This window comes from Ovis canadensis, chromosome 3 (genome assembly GCF_042477335.2).
Source record: "Ovis canadensis isolate MfBH-ARS-UI-01 breed Bighorn chromosome 3, ARS-UI_OviCan_v2, whole genome shotgun sequence".
Classification (NCBI taxonomy): Eukaryota; Metazoa; Chordata; class Mammalia; order Artiodactyla; family Bovidae; genus Ovis; species Ovis canadensis.
In genome coordinates this window covers 144,975,535-144,999,424 of record NC_091247.1, presented here as the reverse complement: position 1 = coordinate 144,999,424, position 23,890 = coordinate 144,975,535, and the positions used below count along the sequence as shown (strand labels likewise).

Genomic DNA, 23,890 nt, shown 5'->3' with positions numbered 1-23,890 from the left:
TTTTATTTTAAGCATTAATTAATTCACATTTCTGACCAGCCTTTCTTAGGATCCTCATTTTGGGGGCAGTTAATGTATAGGAAGGAATCACCATCCTAGTCTACTCCACTCTACCTCCACAACTGAAGAGTCCTAAAGAGACCACTGTTATCATTGTAATATTGTCTAATAAGGGTGCGTGACTGATAAGCCACTAAACCTCTAAAAGCATACAGTGCAAAGAAACAGTGAGCTGTGAGCTGTGAACTGGAGAAAAGAGATGGCGCTTCGATTGTCTGTGTAATCCTATATGTTGTGGTTGACCACAAAGGCTTGGCATCGGCTATGACTCCTAGCTCTGCTTTTTATAAAATGGATGACCTTGGGTAGATGACTCAATCTTTTAATTTTTGAATGTGTAAAATAGAGAAAATGAAGTACCAATTTTATCCAGGTCTTAAGAGGAATAAATAGAGGAGACAAAACACTGAACATACTGTTCAGAGGGTACTAAACAATGTCACTAAATAATATGTTAGATTTTTAAATAATAAGATAAAACATTTCACCAGACAGTTTCTGTAACTGCTAAGTCCCATCCCCCAAATATGCTGAGATGACTCAGAATAACATTTAACATCCATGGAGTTTACAGAGCATTTCATTTCCACAATTAACCCTGAGGTAGGCAGTGCTGTTGAATTAGTTTTGTTACCGAGGGATAAGGGATAAGCTAAGACCTCTGTTGAACACATAGCAGGAGCAACTCTTAGGCCCAAACTTAGATCTGAAGGGAGGAAAGCATGACTTGGGAAAGGCCTGGTGTGGTGGTGGGTTCAGTTCCCTTGGCCCTCTTCCTTCCTGCACCTGGTCCCTCCTCTTGTTCCCAGCCTTGGGCTTGAAACCTAGGGAAATCCCACACAGAGCAGTGGGGACCCAGAGCTTCCAGATCCCGCTAACAAATAGTGTTGGTAGGGAGCAGGCAGAAACTGGCTCTTAGAATCCCATTTTCCCATTCAAAACCTTTGTTCCCCATAGAAACCTAGTATCTGAATACTAGATAATATTGTCTAAAAATAAAACCAACAGCAATAATAAAATATCATTTTAAAAGCTCTTCTGGACAATCTCCCTAGAGGAACATAGTGGCCATTTCTCCGATTTCAAGCTTAAACACACAGAGCTAAAGTGAGCACTGGTGGTGGCAGAAACATTTGGCCTGCTGATTCAGACTAGTGCTCTCATCATTGGTTAAATGGGCTTCTGTGGCCCTTCCTGGAGACGGAATTTTCAGAATCCAACCTGTTCATCAGTTGAAAGTAATTTTGTCATTATTAGCACCCCCACCCCCACCCTTTACAATCACGGAAACTTCTTACTCAACCGTTGAATCTAGAATAGTTATAATCTAGAGTAGTCAATGTAAGTATAGAAACATTTGAAACACAAATGTAGCTTTAGTGCAGCCCTGACTTTCCCACTGACTCACTCAGAGGAATTGCTAACTATAAGTGGTAAAAAACAACTAGGTTGACTTCATACTTGTCCTGTTTTCACAAAGAAAAATTTAAAGCTATGCACACAGCATTGCTTTGTTTATCAACAGAGGGGGAAAAAAAGGAAAACTATATGCAACTTTTTTTTTGGTAAAATTATTTTTTCCTCTTTATTTCACTAAATATGTATAGCTGAGGTTAAAAGCTCAGGCTCTGGAGCCATATTTCCCTCTAAAGAAGCAAAACAAAACCTTATGCTTATCTAATCAAGCAGAAGTCACATTCCAAAAGGGATGAGTGCTGTCTCTTCTCAGCAGCTGTAAAACCTTGGATGATTGACATAACTTCTTCAAGCCTCAGTTTACTCACCTGTAAAATGGGTATAATAGTTCCTTCTTCACTAGGCCGTGAGTATAGAAGAGGCCTTGCATGGGGTAAATGCTCAATGGGTAATAACCATATTCTGCCTCAGACACTGGTCCATGAGGGGAACAAGGATAGGTGAGACCCATTTCTGCTCCCCAGGACTAGGATGTACTGGAGTAGGAAGACACATGGACAGTTAATTATACAATAAAGCAGAAAGTCACTCAGTCATGTCCGACTCTTCGAAACCCCATGGACTGTAGCTCGCCAGGCTCCTCTGTCCATGGAATTCCCCTGGCAAGAATACTGGAATGGGTAGCCATTCCCTTCTCCAGGGGTCTTCCTAACCTAGAGATCGATCCCTGGTCTCCTGCATTGTAGGCAGATTTTCTACCATCTGAACCACCAGAGAAGCCAGAACCAAGGGCTAAACAGAGGTATCTGTCAGAGGAAGGGGGGAATTTTTCTCTCTGGGAACAGAGAAGACTCTTAGAACTGTATTTTAAACTGGGTCTTAAAGAAGGAACAGAATTTCAGGAGAGGGAAGGGTTAGGGAACACCTAAGAAAAAGCCCTCTGGGTATACATGAGCTCCGCAATTCATCCACAAGCTTTGGAGAGATGCACAGAAGGAAGGATCATCTCCTAGGTTAAAAAACAAAGTCTATAAATGCAAACTGTTGTAGTTAGGCTAGTGTATCAGATGAAAATGAATATATGAAATTGAGAAATATGAGAAAACATGGATAAAATAAACTATTTTGAAAAGTTGCAATCAAAGTAAGACACACTTCCTTAGGGATTATGAGAAATCTATGGAAAATAGAAAAGTTTGCCATAAAATCTAAAAGAGGTGAAACTGTGCTGTTTCCTAAAATATATAGCAACATTCTCATTCCTAAAATAGTTTCTAAAATTACATCTTTTTTTTTTCCTTTTAATTGCCAAGAAACTGTTGAGCTGATCCATATCCAAGTTGTCACTGAAGAATTTTGATGTTTTAGGAATGGTGGAAATGGCCACAGTCATGAAAAATAAAAATGACTTGACTTGACATTTTAGAAGTAGAGTTTATTTCCACCAAGTTATCCCCAGCCAATATTAAGCATAAATTATATAGCAGTTCTCTGAAAGTGCACAGAAAAATAGACCACCATCATTCCCATGGATGATCGACATTTACCTTTGGAAGGATTGTTCAGAGGTCACAGGAGTCTTCTGTGAGGAATTCAGCCACAGTTTGATGGGAGAATAGTGGTATCCAGAGAATTTACAAGTGATAAAAGGCCCACACAGACTAAGTCACCTTTTGCTCCTCCCCTGCCCCACCCCACCCCTCACCTGAACTCACCTTATTCTATGCACTAGAAGGTCGGGAACTCAGGAGACAAGTTTGAGATAGCTAAATTTATTCACTTAAAAATGTGGTAGACCTTATGCAAAGGCTTTCACATGTGTTCATTTAACCCTTGATTCTAAAAGAAGACAGTTGTGGTATTCCTGTTTTGTAGGTAAATTTCTTAAGTGCAGAGAGATTACATTATTGCCCCAGGGTCTCAGAGGCTAATAAAGCAGTGGAGCAGAGTTTAAACCCAGGGAACTGACTCGAGGGCCCACCTTCTCAGCCTCTGTGCTTTAAGGCCCCAATTCAGAGTCATCTGCATAGAAATAGTAAGTGTTATGGGGACTATATCATTTGTTTCCATCCTAACTAGGACTTTTAGGGGAAAGGGTGGCGATCAACAATTAGTCTGGAAAAACAGAGGTAAACCAAAACTGGGGGGACAAAGAGGCTTTCTGTTCACCTTACTGGTGGACGCTGAGAGCGTGGGTGAATTTACCGAGGGAAAGAATGCTGAAGAAAAGAAGCAGGGAGGCAGTGAGTGGGCCTTGAGAAAGACCGACATTTGGGGATCGTCAGAGAAAGAGAAACTCACAAGGGATACTGGGGGAGGTGAGACGGGCGGCCACGGTGTCAGACTCTCGGGCAGGGTTACAGAGGGGAATCTTCCGCAGTGCCCCAGCCCCGGGGAACTAGGAATGCTATAGATGTGATAAGGCCCAAGAAGCAGCCGCTGAAAGGAACAAGGAAATCGTTGGGGATTTGCTGACAAACGTTTCTTCGCTTTGGTGGAGCTGGAAGCCAAATTTCAAGAAAACGGAGGAGTGAGTGGGAGGTGAGGACCCAGACATAGCCAGTTCAAACAACTTTGTAAAAAGTGGCCTTGAAGTGGAAACAAAAGATAGGACTGTCCTGGAGGTGGAGTCAAAGAAGTTTCCTTTTTTAAAGCAAGAAACTAGAACATGTTTAAGGTTTAAAGAAAGGAGCCAGCCCAGGGAGAGTGAAGAAAACGTGGAATGCATAATTCTCCCCTCTCTGAGGGACCTCCTGGAGCAAAGTGCCCGGGGATGTAGGAGACCGGCCGCTGAGTTGAGGGATCGCCTTCACACCTGAGGAGGTACCCCGTGGCCCCTGCTGGAGGGAGGAGAGGAGCTGTGGGTTTGAAGTGTGAGGGAGGGAGCCAGAGCCAGCTGCCCTTAGCAGGGGAGGGGTTGGGCTAAAGGTTTAAAGGTGCCTAATGCAAAAGACTGGTTTTGTCCTAAGCCCTTGATGGACGCTTAGGTGGATCTTTCATCTTCACTATTACTGAGAGAAGTGGGGGCTATTACCCCTGTTTGACAACAGAAAAAATTGTGGCGCAGGGGTGGGGGCGGGGGAAGCCATCCCAGGACACATAGCTGTTCAAGGCCAGAGTCCACTTTTGACTTTGTCATCTGCTGGAAGTGAAAGCGGGGTCACTGCCTTTCAGTATCTTTCATTCCTGTTAAAGGACTAATAGGTAGTGAATTAGCAAATGTGGTTTAAGTAATGGTTCGAGACCAGAATGTGGAAGTTTGTCAATGGCTGTACATGATTGAAATCATATTTTGTTTATTTGAATTGCTCTGATTTTTTTTTTCACTTTACACTAGTCTTTGGTAAAACACAAGTCTTGTGGATTTTGTTTGTTTAGTGGGGCTCTTTGAATAAAGTCTCCATAGTTTATTCCTTGTTTTTATAGAAGTTACCTGCCTCTCAGGTACTATGAACCTAATAGTGAGGATTTCATTCATAAAGGATGTTTCCTGCATTTCTTTGTATAGTCCATAGGAGATTTTTTATATTAGACTACTACTATGCAAAAAATATGCTGCCTTGAGGATTTTTAAACTTGGCAATTTTCAAACTCTTCAAATGTGTGCAATTCTTCTGTTGATATTTTTATTACCAAAAAAAAAAAATCACAAATTAAGCTTGTGGCCCAGTGAACATGGTATGGATACAAATTTGAATGTGTCCACAGAGATTCATGCCTCCACAAGGAGAATTTAATAGTTATGTGGAGCCCAGTTTGAAGATCTTATTCTAAATTCAATTTCCACTTATACCGTAAGTTTCTGATATTTTAGCTGTGACGTAAACTAACTGAATAGCCAAGTGACAGACGTGTTGGGATGGGGCAGAGGAACCATGAGGGCTGTTGGAGGATGTGAGCCAAAAACTTACAGAAGGACGGCTTCACAGACCAAAGTATACAGAGTGTTTTCTATATTTTTTCTGAATTAATGAACTGCAGAGCTAAGGCCTATATTGGACATGTGGTTGGTGGGGGTGCAGCATTAAAATCGGTCTTTCCAATGGTTACTATTTGAAAAACAACTTTCTGTTGCTTTATTTATCATAGTATTTCACAGTACTTTCATATATCTTTAAAAATTTCACCTAAAACCACTTTTTAATATAATAGGACTGCATGATTTCCATTTTCATGTTTATAGACGAGTAACTTGCCCCAAATCAAAAGGTCAGCCTCTTGAGAAGTCCTGTCCTCAGAAGAGAAGTTTGAATCTTTTGCTTTTCTCTTTCCTTTGAAAACTTGACATGATACCAATTTAATTTTTGACAAGATTAAATTCCACTTAGAAAACTAAACAAATATCAAGAATTGGTATGCTGTACAGGTGAGCTCACGAAAAATAATTTTCTTATTTGCACTATCTGTTCTATTAACATTTAAGGGAATCTTGGATAGTTCAAACATAGATTTGATCACCAAAAATGCAATTAGGAGAACATGATCTATTTAATATGCCTAGTACAGTGTTGCCTTAAGATGGTTAGTCATGTGCGAGAAACTTCAGAACTAGGTAAAGTACGTCTACAACTAATCAAAACAGCATCCTAATTGTTAGTGATTACCTCTGTGATTTAAGACTTTTTCATAGGGTCTTTGGAGTAACTGGCCCATATATCTTTGCCATTCTTCCTGTTACCAAAAATCAATAAGAAAAGAAAAAAGACTAACCTAATTTCTACAACACACTGATTAATAAAAAAACAAATGCTGTGTGTTTGGTTTGTGATAGTTATAAAGCAATAGTCAATGATTTATAAATGATGGTTTATGAAGCCATTAAAAATTAATTATCCCCGAACAGAAATCTAAGCAAGATGCCTCAAAATAATTTATTGTAGCATCAATAGTAGCCATTAATAATGTATATTTCTGTCAGAGCATTAGCCAAAGCCCAAATTTTACTTTGAAAACAGAAAAACATGGAACTGCTTACAATTAAAATTTGAGGAATCATCATAAAACTCTTTTAAAAATCTATTTTAATTTGAGGTTGGACCCACAGATTGCACTGATCATCCATTTATCTCCTCTTCCCTCCTCCTTGAGTCTTCATACCAGCTTTGATATTTCATTTACATCATCAGTTCTAACTGATATTTTTATGTGTCTACTTTCTTACCCATCCTTTTGAAAGAGACTGCCTTTTTATATCTACTCCTTGCACCTAGCATTATAGCTAGTTCTCAATAAACTCCTTAATGAATGAGTCAATTAATCTATAAAATAGCTGGTAAGTTTTTGCAAGTTTGAAGCAAAGAAAAACCCTTAGGGCAAAAAAAAATCACTGAACTGATAGTTTTTAAATCTCTTTTTTGTTTCATTTTTATAAATCAAAGGAGCTTTGAAAATGAAACTTGCCAACTTTTTTTTTTTTAGACCAGAGAAGATTCAGCTCTACAAATTATTCTTCATTCACCCCACCACAGAAAAAATTACTTTGCTTTTGTTAGGTTTTGTTTTTCATGCTTGACATCTTAGTTTAAATGATTTTTTCCCACGGCCCTGAGGAGGCCTGATTTGTTAATCTTGTTGCAGTTGTGACAGGAAGTTTATCAAGAATTTCATGAATTTCCTTTCAGTTTCAGCTTCTAACTGGAATGTTTCTTCCCAGTCACTTCCTCCTCCCTTCTTTTCTACAGTCCAATCTGCATGTTACATTGCAGAAGAACAATAAGAAATTCTTAGCTGGACATTTTTGCTTGATTTTGGCTCTAAGCCCTTGTAACAGTATCTGGGTGGGTTAGGTTCACTGGTCAGCATACAAGGCAGCCAGAATTTCTCAAATACTGTGAGGCTCTGAAGTCTTAAGATATTTGTTTTGGTTATTCTAAAACCCAGGTCTTTAATTTTTTCGGGTCTCTTGCTTGAGATCCCATCTATATCTATTGAATTGGACAAAAGGTTCCTTCAAGGTTGTCCACAACAACAGCCTTGGAAAATCCAAAGGAACTTTTTGATCAACCCAACACCTATATTCTTGCAGCTCCCCAGCCCCCTAAGGTCACATGGATCATCTCCCCTGAGCAGGCGGAGTAACGATCACCTGTTGCTGCCGCTGCTGTTTAGGTGCTGAGTTGTGTCCGACTCTTTGTGACCCCATGGATTGCAGCCTGCCAGGTTTCTCTGTCCATGGGATTTCCCAGGCAGGAATACTAGAGTGGGTTGCCGTTCATGGGATCTTCCTGACCCAGGAATAGAACCTGAGTCCCCTGCATTGGCAGGCGGATTCTATACCACTGAGTCACCTGGGAAGCCCAAAGGGTTTCCTGTCTATGCTTAAAGGCACACTGAAACACTCTTCTCCCATCTCGCCCTCAAATATCTCCCTGACCTGAGCCTGAGCTTTTGGATTCAGACTGCAGGGGGTTCTGCTCTAAGGGCTATCTCCCACAGGGACAGTTTGCCATCAGTAGCTTCAAATCTTCCCTGGTGGGCTTCTCTGGTGGCTCAGATGATAAAGAATCTGCCCGCAATGCAGGAAACGTGGGTTCAGTTTCTGGGTTAGGAAGATCCCCTGGAGAAGAGATCGGCTACCCACTCCAGTATCTGGTCTGGAGAATTCCATGGATAGAGAAACTTGGCAGGCTACAGTCCAGGGAGTCAAAAAGAGTTGGACACAACTCAGCGACTAAACAAAGTGACTTTCACCTCACTCCACTTCCATCACATGGAGATCCTTCTGATCTCACAAATCGGGTAACATTTGCGAAGCATTTGGCATCAGTATCTGTTCAAATAACATTAGTTTTGTTTTATTCAGAATCTCACTTGCTGCTTGTCATTTGATCTTTACAGCACAAATAGTGTAACCCTCGTTTACAGATGATTATCCCAGTGTTCTTGAACTTGTTTTATAAATAGTAACTCATATCCACCCTATTTATCAGGACATTGTTCTAACCACTTCTTCAGATCAAATCTCCGAAGTGGGTGCTAAAAGTCCCATTTTACAGATGAGGAAAATTAACAGATGAAGAGCGTTGTGCTTCACATATATACTTAAGCGTCTCCATTCTCCACAACTTTTAAGCAGCAAATTTGACTCACATCCATGAGTTCAAGTCCAGGGCACTTCACAGGCAGAGGAGGAATGTATTGGGCCATGTAAACACAGTACCGCTGAAGGAGACCACACTCGGTTGTCACATCTGCCACCCTAGGGGAGGGAATTCTAATGGAGAGGAATGGTGTCCCCTACCCTAGGGGACTGGGACAGAGTATGACCAGAGTCCAACCCAGAGAGGGCACATGGAACTGGGGTAGCACATAGACTGGTTGTCACTCAGTCATGTCTAGCTCTTTGCAAACGCTGTGGACTGCAGCACGCCCAGCTTCACCATCTCCCGGAGTTTGTTCAAACTCATGTTCATTGAGTCGGTGATGCCATCCAGCCATCTCATCCTCTGTCACCCCCTTCTCTTCCTGCCCTCAATCTTTCCCAACATCAGCATCTTTTCCAGTGAGTTGGCTCTTCCCATCGGGTGGCCAAAGTATTGGAGCTTCAGTTCAGTTTCAGCATCAGTCGTTCCAATGAATATTCAGTGTTGATTTCCTTTAGGATTGACCAGTTTGATCTTCTTGCTGTCCAAGGGACTCTCAAGAGCCTCCTCCAACACCACAGTTTGAAAGCAGCATCAGTTTTTCAGTGCTCAGCCTTCTTTATGGTCCGACTCTCACATCTGTACACAACTACTGGAAAAACTATAGCTTTGACTATGTGGACCTTTGTTGGCAAAGTGATGTCTCTGCTTTTCAATATGCTGTCTAGGTTTGCCATAGCTTTTCTTCCAAGGAGCAAGCATGGGAACCAGGAAAACACTGGGAAAAGATTTCACTTTACACTTTGGAGACTTGGGTCTGGGGTAGGGGAGTCCTGTTTGCAAAGATCCCTGAACGTCCACTGTACCTGCTCATTCTGTTTCCATGGCACTTGAAGGTAGCTGACCCAGAGCCTCTGGCCACCTCCCGTCTGGGCCTTGAGCTCTTCCAGATGCTCTGTCACACCCCATCTTCCACATTTCCTTTCTACTCCAGCCCTTCTCTGAGGATTTCTTCTCTCTCGACTCTCTTCCTTACTGCACACTCGAATCCCAGGGAGCACAAAGGACCAGCCCTGCCTGGCCTAGAACCCAGGGCTGTCGTACAGGATAGGACCCTGGCACCAGAGCAGGCAAGGTCTAGCCCAGGATCACACAGCCAGTCAAAGACAGATACAGATAGAAAGGTTCCACCTTAAGTGCTCCATTCTGCCTGCATCTCACTCTGCTTTGGCAGACCTCCAGACTCACATCCTGACCTGGACATGAACAGGCACCCTGGCACACTTGTGCACAGACATGTTTCCTTATCGCCCCAGCAGCCCATCTCTGTTTACAAACCAGTTTCACATCCTTTGTTTATTTGTCTATGGGCTTCCCTGGTGGCTCAAATGGTAAAGAATCTGCCTGCTAATGCAGGAGACATGGGTTTGATCCCTGGGTCTGATCCCTGGGTCAGGAAAGTCCCCTGGAGAAGGAAAGGACAACCAACTCCAATATTCTTGCCTAGAGAGAGAAGCCTGGCAGGCTACAGTCCATGGGGTTGCAAGAGTCTGACTAAGCTAACACTGTAGCATTCTCAACTTTGTATTACAGTTATCAATGAATATATCTGATCTGCTCCTGAAAGGCAAGACCAGGTTTTACGCATCTTTATATACCCCATGTGGAGCATTTGTTATTGTTGTTTAGTTGCTAAGTTGTGTCCAGCTGTTTGCAACCCCGTGGACTGGAGCTGGAGAAGGCAATGACACCCCACTCCAGTACTCTTGCCTAGAAAATCCCATGGACGGAGGAGCCTGGTAGGCTGCAGTCCATGGGGTCACTAAGAGTTGGACACGACTGAGTGACTTCACGTTCACTTTTCACTTTTCATGCATTGGAGAAGGAAATGGCAACCCACTCCAGTGTTCTTGCCTGGAGAATCCCAGGGACGGGGGAGCCTGGTGGGCTGCTCATTGTCTGTGGGGTCGCACAGAGTCGGACATGACTGAAGCAACTTAGCAGCAGCAGCAGCAGCAGAGCTGGAGCCTGCCAGGTTCCTCTGTTCAAGGGATTTCTCAGGCAAGAATACTAGAGTGGGTTGCCATTTCCTTCTCCGGGGGATCTTCCCTACCCAGGGATAGATCCTGCTTGGTGGGCGGATTCTTTACCTCTGAGCCACCGGGGAAGCCCCATGTGGAGCATTTAGTCAGTGCTTAGTGAGTTGGATGAATAAGTGAATATAAACTAGAGAATATGCCTGAGCCCCAATGGGGTTTGGAGTTTGCTTATGTTTAATTTTGTTGTACCACAATGAGCAAAATCCTGGTTTTAAGTTTTTCATTTGATAGCAAATGTTTTTGAATGAAGATTCAAATAAGCCAATATTTCTAACTGTTCTCTTCGGGGAACACTTTTGTACTCTACCCATCTTCAAGTTTTTATTTTTGGGCTCATGCTCATTTAAAACCACAAATAGTATAGGTTTTAAAAACCAAATGTGTAATTTATTAATAGCTATCCACCACACCTATTAAAATTTTTACTAATGCCTACAAATATCAACTCACAGCATATTTTAACAGCTTCTTTGTAAGTGTGTGAAGGGCATGCCATGTTCCTCCCCACGTGAGACTTAGTAGTATTTTAGTGTGTTTCCAGCTTTTATTCACTAGTGGATATGACTGTAAATGGCAGCTTGAAATAAACTCAGTCTGAAGTTCTGAAGACAAGTTTCACCACTTTTAACACCTTATTCAGTGTTCTGGGGAAGAAAAAACTTTTTCTCTATACTCTTAGGGTTAGTATCTGGGGCCCTGTGAATAAACTTACTGTAGGAAAACAGAAAAGGCATACTTCTGGGGTCCAGCCTCAGCAGGGTCCAGGGGTACCCTCAGGATGAATGGCATCCGCTGGGGAGGGGGGGGAGGGCGGTGGTCGTGGGGAGAGAGAAAGAATGAATGTTGCAGTGAAGCAAGTAGAGGAGAGGACACCAAGCTTCACAAGGCCTGCAACTTTATTTTCAAAAGGAGCTTTTATACCTTAAGTTGTACATAGAGAATAATGGAAGATGCAGAGTCATGCAGGGTCAGCAGTCCTGACCCTTATCTAGACCAGGCTTTCTTTCTGCATACCTTTCTATATACAAAGGTCTTAGGTGATTTACATCATCTTCTGGCCTGGAGGCCTGTTAACATTTTATGACCCTTTTTTTCTGATAAAGGTTAGTCAACCAGAAAGCTTATTTTTTCTAAAGGTGATTTTTCTAAAGTCTGGCACCATTCTCCGAAAGCACTAGATAAAGTTGCATTCCTATAGAGCAAAGGTGCAGTGGGCTGTAACAAAAAAAGAATTTATTAACTCAAGGTTTAATGTTGTTAATACCAAGGCTACTACTTACATTTCTGTATATCAACTATATTAATTAATGCACTCCCAGGCACACAATGAAAAATATGAAAACTTAGCAGCAAGCATTGGTTTAGCAAGCATTGGTTCAACAATGAAACCCTCCACCAGTAGTATTCTAATAACTTTTAACTCCTCGAAAGGCTCTGTATTTTCCATATGACCTTGTCATGGGTGGGATCTCCCTTGCTGGCTCCCAGCAGCATACCGTTTTTAAATTAATATCTGTGTGCACAACAGTTCACAGAAAAGGAATGGAACTCAAAGAACTAGTTAGACTTGGGCTTATATTACCATTTTAACAGAGAACAAAGGGAATTGTGTTTCAAGGATAATAAAGTGTGGAGAAGGGGATATAAGGGGTCCCTAATGGAAAATAAGGGCTATTTTAGTAAGGTTTGTTTCTGCAGACTCATCTTTGTATGGACAGTTCCTTGTCTTCTTTCTTGACGCGTCTCTCCTTGGTGGGGGAAGGGTCACCTTCCTCAGAAAATTTATATCTTGCTTTTAGATACATGAGGGGAGGACAGAGAACTCTCCTATTGATTCTCATTGGTCTTTAGCTCAATATATTTCTTATGCCAAAGTCAATTTCCTTCAAATGAAAAAGAATATTGCAGCTGAAGCCCTTGTGAATTATTTCTAATTTTATTTTTATAAGTTCCATTGATAAGAAACATTGTTATTATTAAAATTGATTTTGAGACTATGTAAAGTATATTTACAAAAAAGAAGACCGGGGAAGATGAACCTATAATCACCCATGATCCTACTATCCTATTTAAAGCTGGTTTTGTGTATTTTCTTTCAGTATTATCTATGCATCTCTATTGGAGAAGGAAATGGCAACCTACTCCAGTATTCTTGACTAGGGAATCCCACGGGCAGAGGAACCTGGTGGGAAGCAATTTAGTATGAGTATCTATTTTACGCCATTTCAGTGATATGGCCACATATATGGTATGTAACTTCCTCAGCTAACAGTATATGACACTCCGTGTTCTTGCTTAATCATAATCCTCGTTATTTAACCTCTGCAAAGTTTGCCTAACCATTCTCCACTTGTTAGGCATCTGAGTTGCCTCCAGGCACTGGGTGATGGGGTGTCTTTGGCAGTTGCACCTCCAGCTGGGGAGGGCGGGGCCCTTCCTGGCCATGGAACCTGGGTTTCCTGGGTATTCAAAGTCTCAGGCAGAAACTTCTTTGGGCCAACCAGGGCTTCTGGCTCCAGGCTCCCCTCTCTGCGGGCTAAGGGTAGTGGAGCCCCGCCCTTCAGATGCCCCAGGCCAGAGTTCCAGCCCAGTCCCCGGGCGGGCCCACCTCACCCTACCTTCCTGCGTCCTGTCCTGCGCAAGGTGGGTCTCTCCCATGCGCTCTCTCCTTCTGTCCTAGCCTTCCGCAGACCCGCTGAGTGAAAGAAAAGAGCTAGGCGGTGCGGGCGTCATGGTCCACCTGCTGGCCTCCGAAGTGCGGCAGCTGCTCCACAACAAGTTCGTGGTTGTCCTGGGGGACTCGGTCCAGAGGGCTGTGTACAAGGATCTGGTGCTCCTGCTGCAGAAGGACTGCCTGCTCACACTCAGGCAGCTCAAGGCCAAGGGGGAGCACACTTTCGAGCAGGATGAGCTGGTGCAGGGGGGCCAGCAGGGCCGCATGCACAACGGCACCCACTACCGCGAGGTGCGCCAGTTCTGCTCCGGCCAGCACCTGGTGCGCTTCTACTTCCTGACGCGCGCGTACTCCGACTACCTGGAGGATGTCCTGGAGGAGCTGCAGTCCAGCGAGCACCGCCCGGACCTGGTCATCATGAACTCGTGCCTCTGGGACATCACCAGGTACGGGGAGGACTTCTGGCCTAGTTACCGGCGGAACCTGGAGAGACTGTTCGGGCGCCTCCGCCAGGTGCTGTCCGAGTCGTGCCTCCTGGTGTGGAACACGGCCATGCCCGTGGGCGACAAAATCACCAGCCGCTTCGTCCCGCCCGAGGTCCAGTTCGCCGCCTCCTCCGTGAAAATCAATGTCATCGAAGCCAATTTCTACAGCTCTGCCGAGGCCCAAAAGCACGGCTTCGATGTGCTGGACTTGCACTTCCACTTCCGCCGCCACACCGGGAAGTACCTGCAGACGGACGGAGTGCACTGGAACCAGTGCGCACACCGCCACCTCTCCCAGCTCCTGCTGGCCCACGTGGCCGACGCCTGGGGGGTAGAGCTGCCCCAGCGCGACCCAGTGGACAAGTGGATCACGGATGGCCCTGGGAGAGGAAGAGCTGGCCGGAGGCTTGAGAGGCAGCCCCTGGTCTGCGGAGATCAGCCGGCCTGCCCTCTGCCCAGACCTTTGCCTCTCCCAGGGCGCCAAGCCCTGCTCCCCACGCCATCTCCCCGCCCACCCCTGTTTCCGCTCTTGTCCCCACAACGTCATCCCATCCCCTTACACCAGGTGATGCCCCCATTCCCATTCTGTCCCCAGGAAGCCTGTTTTTCTTCAGACCATCCTTTCCAATCGGATCAATTCTCCTTAAACTATTTCCATTCAGATGTCCCCCCATCTACCCAAACAGAATTTGCCGTCCAAGGTGACTTTCAGTACTGTCCCCAGCCGCCTGTGCCCCGCTTCCCTCCACCCTGTTATCAGCAGCGGGTCCCTGTGGTCCATAGGGGTTTTCCCAGGTATCATCCCCCTGATCCCTACATGCCCTGGAGAAGGCGGCCTAAAACTTCCAAGAGAAGGGCCTCAGCCTATAAAGAGCCAAGGCCTCAATAGACTGACTTGGGCCGCCTTCCTCCTCACGCACATGGACTGAACAGATCGGCTGCCTCTTCCCAAATAGACTGACCTCCTTCACTGAAGCCTTTTGTCCATTGCTGTTACCAATAATGGCAGGGAAGATCAGTCTGACGCATATATGTTGTCCCTGGCCTCTTTCTGCACCCTCAGGTGGGAGGTAGCCAGGCATCATTCCTGCCTTCCCACTGCTTTTTCTCTGTCTTTTTGTAAATATACAATTTAAATTAAAAAGTTGTTTCATAAACGTCATTGTGGATTTCTTGAGTCTGTATTTAATGATGCCTCTCCCTTCTATTGAACACTTCCTAACAGCAGGGACCATATCTGTTGTATGGTTATGGCCTCAAAACTACTTAAAATGGAACTTCACCAAAGGGTTTCCATAAAATGGATCTGATTCCTTATAAATACATGAAATAATAACATTTTGTGGTGCTGTTTACCAGAGATTCTCAAAAAATCATGGAATCTTAGAATTGAGAAAACTAAAGACATAAAATTTAACATTTACAAACAAGGAAACTGAGGCCAGGAGCTGAGTGACTTCTTGTAGGTCACCCAGAAAAATCACTTCTCCACTAGTCCTTTGTAGTTTATACTAGTTTCCAGTTTATATTAACTTTCAAACTTGATTTATACTGCAACAAACCAAGAAGGGAAGTTAACTAAACATGGTCTTCCTATGGAAGAGATGATTTAAAAAAAAAACAAAACCCTATAGTTCCATAACCAGAGGTTTCTTGGCTAGATGTGCAGGTAATTTTTGTATGTAAACCAGAGTGGATGGCATGGTTGTGACTTAATGATTTCTTTAATAGTCTTTACTTTGGGACTTGAGAAAACTTAAGTTGCTCTCAATGGCAATGTATCACAGAGTAAAACTAGGAGCTGCAAGGCACCACGCAGTGCACAAATCCGTTTCTTGCAAATTGCACAGGTGGCCACAACCATCTCTTCTCTGTTTTGTAGGAATGTAAAAATTATTGAGATTGAAATTTTCACTCTAGATAGTGAAATATTAATACTTAGATAAAATGATCAAAATAGGACATAACCAAAATTGTCCAGATTATAGGATTTTTCATTGAATTGACTTGACTGCTTTATAGGTCCTCGGTTGGATCATCCCTAAATTTGACAATGAGGGTAAGGAAACATTACTCTGCAAAAATGGAGTTCATGAAATCTCAAGACATGAGTGAGACCTGATATTTACAGAAGAAATATATAGACACTCTTAATCCACTGAAATACTATAAGATTTCTGGAAAATAGGGCTTTTAGCTTACTTTGTGTCTGAAATCCTAGTGCAGTATCTGGCATTTAGTAAGATCTGAATACTGTTTCTTGAAAGAATCAGTGAGTGAGAGATGAAGTGAAGTATGTTTTTTCCTGGTGAGACTACCTGAGAAGATGACGTAAATTGACATTATCCTTGTGGTGGACTCAGAAGGACTTTAAGGATTGTACAGAGGTACTGCCTCCAAGCCAGAATTTGTCGGAATGTACCCAACATAGTCAGGAGAGAGTGGATTCGTCTGACCAGCGTAAGTGTCCTCAACCCATAGAGATGAGTGCATCAGGCTATGAGATTTGGTAACTTTAGGCAATAAAATGAGCTCGTTGCATCATTCTGGCTTTACAACTCCCAAACAAAGTCAAGCAGCACTTAGCTGCTGATCTGAGTAAGCTGATGCCTTTAGTATTTCTATTTCCATGAATAAGCCAATGAGTTGGTGGTGTGGTTTATATCTCTTTTGTGAGTTAATATGTTTTCACCCTCCTTAATCTGATCGTGCCTGAGGAATCAAGGAGAATGAGTTCTTAGATAAACAATGCTGAGCACCAGACACTGACTCAGTGATGAATCCACTATGTTACGAATTAAATGACATCAATCACTGAACAGTCCTGTTTCTCTTATAGACGTTTGAGTGTACAGGTAAACTCAGTTTTCTTCCCACCTGTATTTGCTATGGCTGCTGTAACAAATATGACAGATGGTGGCTTAAAACAACACATGTTGATTGCCTCCCCGTTCTGGAGCTCAAAAGTCCAAATCCATTATCCCAGAGTAAAGTCCTTACCATGTCTTGTGCTGGCCCTACATGATCAGGCTTCTGTTTGTCCCTGAAGCATCGTCTTCTAGCACTCTCATTGTTCTTCACACTGTCAACCACACAGGACTTCTTTCGGTTTATATAGCATGTCAAGCTCTTCTATAACTTGGGTCTTTGCACTTGCCTGGAATGTTCTACATCCTCTACCCCCTAGTTCTTTGGATATATAACTCTTCATTCTTCCGCCTGTACCTTCCAAGTCTTCTCCTAAGAGGTCTTCCATGACCATTTAATCGAAAAGTGCTATTGGGACCATCGTAACACACTGTACTTCCTTTGTTTTGCTCCCCACCCAGGGGCATCAGTGGCTGCTTGCTTGTTAGCTTCTGCAGGAGTCTTGTTCACCTGTTGAATTCCCAATGGCTACTAGTGTGGTACCTGACAAAGGTGTTCAAGCATGTTTAGTTAAATGTTCAAGAATACAATGACTTCACATTGTATTCTTAAGTAATAATGTGATTAAATCAGAATTGAGGCTGTATTTGATTACTTCTCTATGGAACTCTCCCATAACTTTGCCTAAGTCATCTGGAAAGCTAACATCCCTGGGACTTCCCCACCCCCACTGGCAGTTAGAGCCTGAGGGCGCCTTCAGTGGAATCTAGCAATTAATTTCATACATACCCTAGCCTTCTCTTCCAGCCTAGAGCTTTTTTCTTTGCCTATTTTTTGCTATTGTCCTCGTACTCCTTAAGTCAAGAAATGCAATGCAATCAAGCTATTGTCTGGTGAAAAGAGCCAAAATTATTCAACATTTATGAGAGAAATTATTGCTCTATTGTTAAGATTTAGAATTTAGGGTGCATTTGGCCAAATCTTTAGTCTCAAGAAATGACAGCTTTTTATATTTGCCTCTTGTCTCAAGTTTTCTGGGGGGAAAAAAAGGAACTTTAATGATGAAATTAAGATCCATGCAGCATATTTCTCACAATCTTCTATCAGTTCAGTTCAGTATGTATCAGTTCAGTTCAGTTCATTCGTTCAGTCATTTCCGACTCTTTGCGACCCCATGAATCGCAGCATGCCAGGCCTCCCTGTCCATCACCAACTCCCAGAGTTCACTCAAACTCATGTCCATTGAGTTGGTGATGCCATCCAGTCATCTTATCCTCTGTCATCCCCTTCTCTTCCTGCCCCCAACCCCTCCCAGCATCAGGGTCTTTTCAAATGAGTCAACTCTTTGCATGAGGTGGCCAAAGTACTGGAGTTTCAGCTTTAGCATCATTCCTTCCAAAGAACACCCAGGACTGATCTCCTTCAGAATGGACTGGTTGGATCTCCTTGCAGTCCAAGGGACTCTCAAGAGTCTTCTCCAATACCACAGTTTAAAAGCATCAATTCTTCAGTGCTCAGCCTTCTTCACAGTCCAACTCTCACATCCATACATGACCACTGGAAAAACCATGGCCTTGACTAGATGGACCTTTGTTGGCAAAGTAAAGTCTCTGCTTTTGAATATGCTCTCTAGGTTGGTCATAACTTTCCTTCCAAGGAGGAAGCGTCTTTTAATTTCATGGCTGCAGTCACTGTCTGCAGTGATTTTGGAGCCCCCCAAAATAGTCTGACACTGTTTCCACTGTTTCCCCACCTATTTGCCATGAAGTGATGGGACCAGATGCCAAGATCTTCGTTTTCTGAATGTTGAGTTTTAAGCCAAGTAATACGTTATACCAAAAGCTAAAACTTGAAAGCTGTAACTCTATTTTCCCATAAGTACAAGCAAAGCAAGGCCCAGCATTTGAAAACAAATGGAACCTTACATCCTCCTGTAGGATCAGGATTAGCCTGATGGTTCTTGGTCAGCCACAGAGCTCTTGTTTCCGCCCACCGGCCCACCCACCCCACTCCCTATCCACCTCCCCACCTCCCACCGCTTGCATTGCCTGACAGCTTGAGGCAATTTTCATATTAGACTCCAGAGGTATGCGTAGCAGCAGCTCCATCTGTGGAAACTTCAGTTCACTGCTCTTCAAGGTGAGTTGTTTTGAAACCTTAGATCATATCAGAGAAAGAATTTACCCTTGTTTTTCTACTCCCGTATGTGTGTTGCTATAAACTAGAAACAATATTCTCAATGTCACAACTTTAAGGAAAGCCATTACCACTGCATTTTTAATTTACAAATATAATTTTTCACAAGTCTTGACTGATAAATCTTGAAAGAAATATGTTCTAAAACATGTCCCTTTGAGCCATGGTCTCTGCTCCCCATGAATTCTATGGGCACGGATCCTTACAAAAGAATTCATTCTGTAGTCACCCCATGTGAAATGGCTTTTAATGTATTAGAGGCTGTGAGTAGTTCTATATGAAATAAACTTGGTTAAATGTATTTAATATAGATTTCCAAGATTTATTTAACCACAGACCATTTTCATATCTTTAAAAAACATGTTTGGGAGATTTCTCTGGTGGTCCAGTGGCTAAGACTCCATCCTCCCAATGCAGAGGACCCGGGTTTGCTTCCTGGTCAGGTAATTGGATCCCACGCGCCACCTGAAAGATTGCTAAGATCCCATGTGCTGCAGCTAAGACCTGGCACTGCAGGTCTTTAAAGATTTAAATCAAGTTTTCCATTGTGTGCCCCTCTGATTAGCATGATGAAGTTTCTCATCCAACCCCAACTCCCCTGACTCTACTCCACCCAGAATGTGAGTCATCCATTGGTCCAGTGTATCCAGCCCATTGGTCATTCAGTAGCAGTCTGGATCATCAGATCAGCGTCACTCTATTGCAGCGCTTGTGTTCAAGTGTCTCTTATTTTACTTAACAATGGCCCAAAGTACAAAAGGAATAATGCTAGCAATTTGGATATTATCTGACTGTACCTAATTTGCACATTTACAATTTTTAAACTTTGTCATAGGTATGTATAGAGAAAAACATAGCATATATAGGGTTCAGGACTATCCAAAATTTCAGATATCCACTGGGGGTCTTGGAACACATGCCCTGCAAGCAAGGTGGAACTCCTGAATTTGGTTACAGCAGCTGAACTGAGATAGCTATTCAGATTGGGACCCACTAAGAATCAAACATTGCTTTAGTTATGTCTCTGAATTTCTTTTAATCTAGAAGAGAACCCAAACACTCCCTCCTTTTGTTTTTTTCATGGCATTGACTCATTGAAAACATCTGTCCTGTAGAATTTTCCACTGAGCTAGTCTAATGATTTCTTCATGACGTCATTTACTTTATCTCCTGTGTTTCCTATAAAGTAAATGTTAGATCCAAAGGCTTTATTTAGACACAAGTTAAATATTTTTGGTAGAATAGTTCACAGGCAAGGCAATGAGCTTCAAACTGTACAGCTGCAGTGGACGTATAAGATGGTTCCCAGGATTCTATGCTGAGATTGAGCACCAAGTAAAATGTGACAGTCGGATGCCTTCATTTTAAAGTTCTGTTTTTCAGGGACTTCCCTGGCAGTCTTGTGGTTATAAGACTTTGTGCTTCCAATGCAGGGGGCTTGGTTAGGGAACTAAGATCATACATGCTGTGAGGTATGGCCAAAAAATTGTTATATTTTCCTACTTGCAACCAGCAAGTGTCTTGTGGTTAATGAATTGGTACAAAGTCAATATGCCAGTTCCTCATCAGTCTTTCACTAAATGGTGTTAGCACACATGGATGATTCTTACATGAAAAGGAGATTTAATTAGGGGTAGAAAAATAGTGACTTTTCTGATCTTACCATTGCTTTACACATTTCTTAGTTCAGCATTCTTTTGTAAAGAAGAGATTTTCTCCATCCACGGGTGCTATCTGCTTACTCTGAGATACATTTCCTACAGAAAAGCCTGGTCACCATAAGATATGGTAATGGATACAACTGGACCTTATTCTCAGACCCCTTTCCCACCCTACCTTCCATTAATCAGCTAGAGCTCTGTTAACAAGGATTCAGACACAGGAAAAGCTGTAACACTGATCATCTGAAATGTGATTCTAGATGGAAGCGAGGTATTTGAAACAACCCAATAAAAGCCCCACTATCAACCCTGGAAAATGAGCTCAGGGTAGAACAACACCAAGAATATAGACCAGGTGGAGATGAAACTGCAAACACTAGATAAATGGTTCTGGTTTTGCAGATGGAAGGGAGACAAAGTTTGGGGATTAGCTTATAAGACTATACAACCTATCCAATGTGTTAGTTAATAAATGGACAATAACTTCTTTGCATGTGAAATCATCTTCATTTTGGTATTATATCTTACTTAATTAACCGATAAATAAATGACTACACATCAGTGAGGGTGTTTACTTGTTTATGTAACTTAGCAAATGATATACTATTAGTTTATTGACAAATACATATTTGTTAATAAAAATGTTTGTTGGACAATATGTTAAATTTTCATGACTAGAGATAAACATTTAGATTAAAAAGTCATATTCTGTAAAGTTATTCAAGGAAATTACTATTGGGTGAATTAAGAATGCTTTATTAAGTATTTTCATGTTTCCACTTAAAAACCTCTAATAGTGGAAGAGGCTAAATCTTTGTCTATAGATCTCCTTGTAGCAGGCTACCCCCCAAATTAAATTTATTTCATATCTCATGTTAGACAATTAATGAGAATTTTAAAATGGTATAAATAAATTTATTTACAAAACAGAAATGGACTTACAGACATAGGAAACAAACTTACAGCTATGGTTGGAATTAACAGATTCACAGACTTAGAGCTGGGATTGAGAGATACACATGCTGCAGTTAACATAAAATTCAACAAGGACCTACTGTGTAGTACAGGGAACTTGTAATAACCTATAACAGAAAAGAATCTGAAAAAAGATATATGTGTGTGTGTATTCTCAGGATTAATATATGTTGATATCATTATATTGCTCAGAAGAATTGATCAAAATCTGGAAAAGACTCTCGAAAGTGCCTTGGACTGCAAGGAGAACAAACCAGTCAATCCTAAGAGAAATCAACCCTAAGCATTCTTTGAAAGAACTGTTGTTCAAGCTGAAGCTCCAATACTTTGGCCACCTGATGCAAAGAGCTCACTCATTGGAAAAGACTCTAATGCTGGGAAGGATTGCAGGGAAAAGGAGAAAGGGGCAGCAGAGGATAAGATGGTTAGATAGCATTACCAATTCAATGGATATGAATATGAGCAAACTCCAGGAGATAGTGGAGGACAGAGGAGCCTGGTGTGCTGCAGTCCATGGGATCACAAAGAGTCAGACACCACTTAGTGACTGAACAACAACTATATATATATACATACATTCAGTTATGTATATAACTGAATCACTTTACTGTACATCTGAAACTAACACAACTTTGTAAATCAACTAAACAATAAAAATTAAAAAATAAAATATTAACTGAAATACTATGTTCAAGTCTGTATAATTTAAAATAAAAAATAATGCTCTTCAAAATAAGTATCAGTGCTCCAAAAATGGAGTGGGATTAGGGTCCTAATTTGTAATACAGGAGAATGGTAGCACCTACCTCATAGGAGGATTATGTATGTACATCAACAAAGTTAATATTTATAAAGTCTTACAGCTGTGACTGACACAGAGTTAACACTATAAAAATATATGTTAGATAAAGATCTGTCCAAGTTCATCCTACTATTTTAGCTACCACTGTATAATCACCTTCAGGGTATGAGTAACCTAGTTTGAGTGTATTTTTTTTTTAATTGACGTATTGTTGATTTAGAATGCTGTGCTGGTTTCAGGTATACAGCAAAGTGTTTCAGTTATGCATACATATATATCTATTTTTTTCAGCTTCCTTTCCCCAACTGAGGCCCAAAGCTCAGCTTCCCTGGACACCGGTATCAAATCAAATCTCAGAGGCAGAGTTTTGGGTGAAGCAGAAAAGTATAGCTTTATTGCTTTGCAGGAAAAGAGGGTCACAATGGGCTAGTGCTCTCAAAACCATGGGTCCCAACATGAAGATAGAAGTTTTATAGTAATTGTTCAAAGAGGGTGTGATCAGACCGTGAACATTCTTCTGATGAGTTCGTGATGAGATAAGCGTCAACACTGTGGCCACCTGATGAGAAACACTGACTCATTAGAAAAAAGCCCTGATGCTGGGAAAGATTGAGGGCAGGAGGAGAAGGGGACGACAGAGGAGGAGATGGTTGGATGGCATCACCAACTGGATAGACGTGAGTTTGAGCAAGCTCCAGGAGTTGGTGATGCACAGGGAAGCCTGGTGTGCTGCAGCCCATGGGGTTGCAAAGAGTCAGACACGACTGAGTGACTGAATTGAACTGAACTGAAGTAGGAGTCAGCTTCATCACACTTCAGGTCCCACTGGTCTGGGGTCTACATAATTATGGGCAGCCTACTGTCATTCATCGTTAACTTCTGCCACCTGGAGGGGGTTTCAGTATCTGCAAACTAGCTCAAAGATTGCTGTGTGTGTTACCTCCATGGTGAAAGAGGACCTTGCCCTAAGGCTGCCTTGGACAGTTTATTTCTCCCTGGTCTTGCAACTCCTCCCTTCCCTAATTAACAACTGCTTGAAACTGCTCATTGAAACTCAGCGAAGGTCAAGAAGGCTGAACGAAGGCTGTTTCCTGTAATCTAATAAATGAGGCGCACAGAACGACTTTGTGCCCAAGAGCTCCCCAGACCCCTGCTCAGTATCATTATAGGGTAATACAAAATATTGAATTTATTTCCTGTATTTTTAATATTGAAAGACATAAGTACGGTCGGAACAGGAGAAAGGAGAATGTGGTCTTACTTGAGCTAAGTTAGAAAAGGGATCAAAGAACAGAAGAAAATTGGCATGAAGCCCTGGCGCTGGCAAAGGGCAATGGAGTGGCCAGGCAGCTTGGTGAGGCAGCCACTTAGCAAGCATTTCAGAGCATCAGCCACAGTCCCGGGTAAGTGCTAAACTGAGGAAACAATAAACAGTTGGTGAGACAATGACTCAGAACAGTGTTTCTGAGATGGCTTGCATCAGAATCACTAAGGTATTTGTTAAAAATGCACAAAGTGTGTGACCCCACCCTGATGTACACAGAACTGCTGGATGTGGGCCCATTCACCAGT

General features: G+C 42.4%; 1 protein-coding gene across 38 annotated transcripts in view; it reads left to right on the top strand.

Annotated features, from left to right (window-relative positions):
• PCED1B (PC-esterase domain containing 1B) overlaps positions 1-23,890 on the top strand; it is a 209,383-nt gene that overhangs the window by 135,732 nt on the left and 49,761 nt on the right. For 16 of the 38 annotated variants that reach the window (XM_069580943.1, XM_069580929.1, XM_069580935.1 and 13 more), the window contains one exon: positions 13,338-14,973. The exons of 13 other annotated variants lie outside the window; for them this stretch is intronic. In XM_069580943.1, coding sequence (XP_069437044.1) covers positions 13,389-14,705 — 1,317 coding nt within the window. In that variant the 5' untranslated portion in view covers positions 13,338-13,388 and the 3' untranslated portion in view covers positions 14,706-14,973. Of the gene's footprint in view, positions 1-3,694; positions 4,300-12,756; positions 12,906-13,337; positions 14,974-23,890 lie in introns of those variants that run through there. 9 more of the 38 variants (XR_011255264.1, XR_011255261.1, XR_011255259.1 and 6 more) reach the window with 5 other exon arrangements.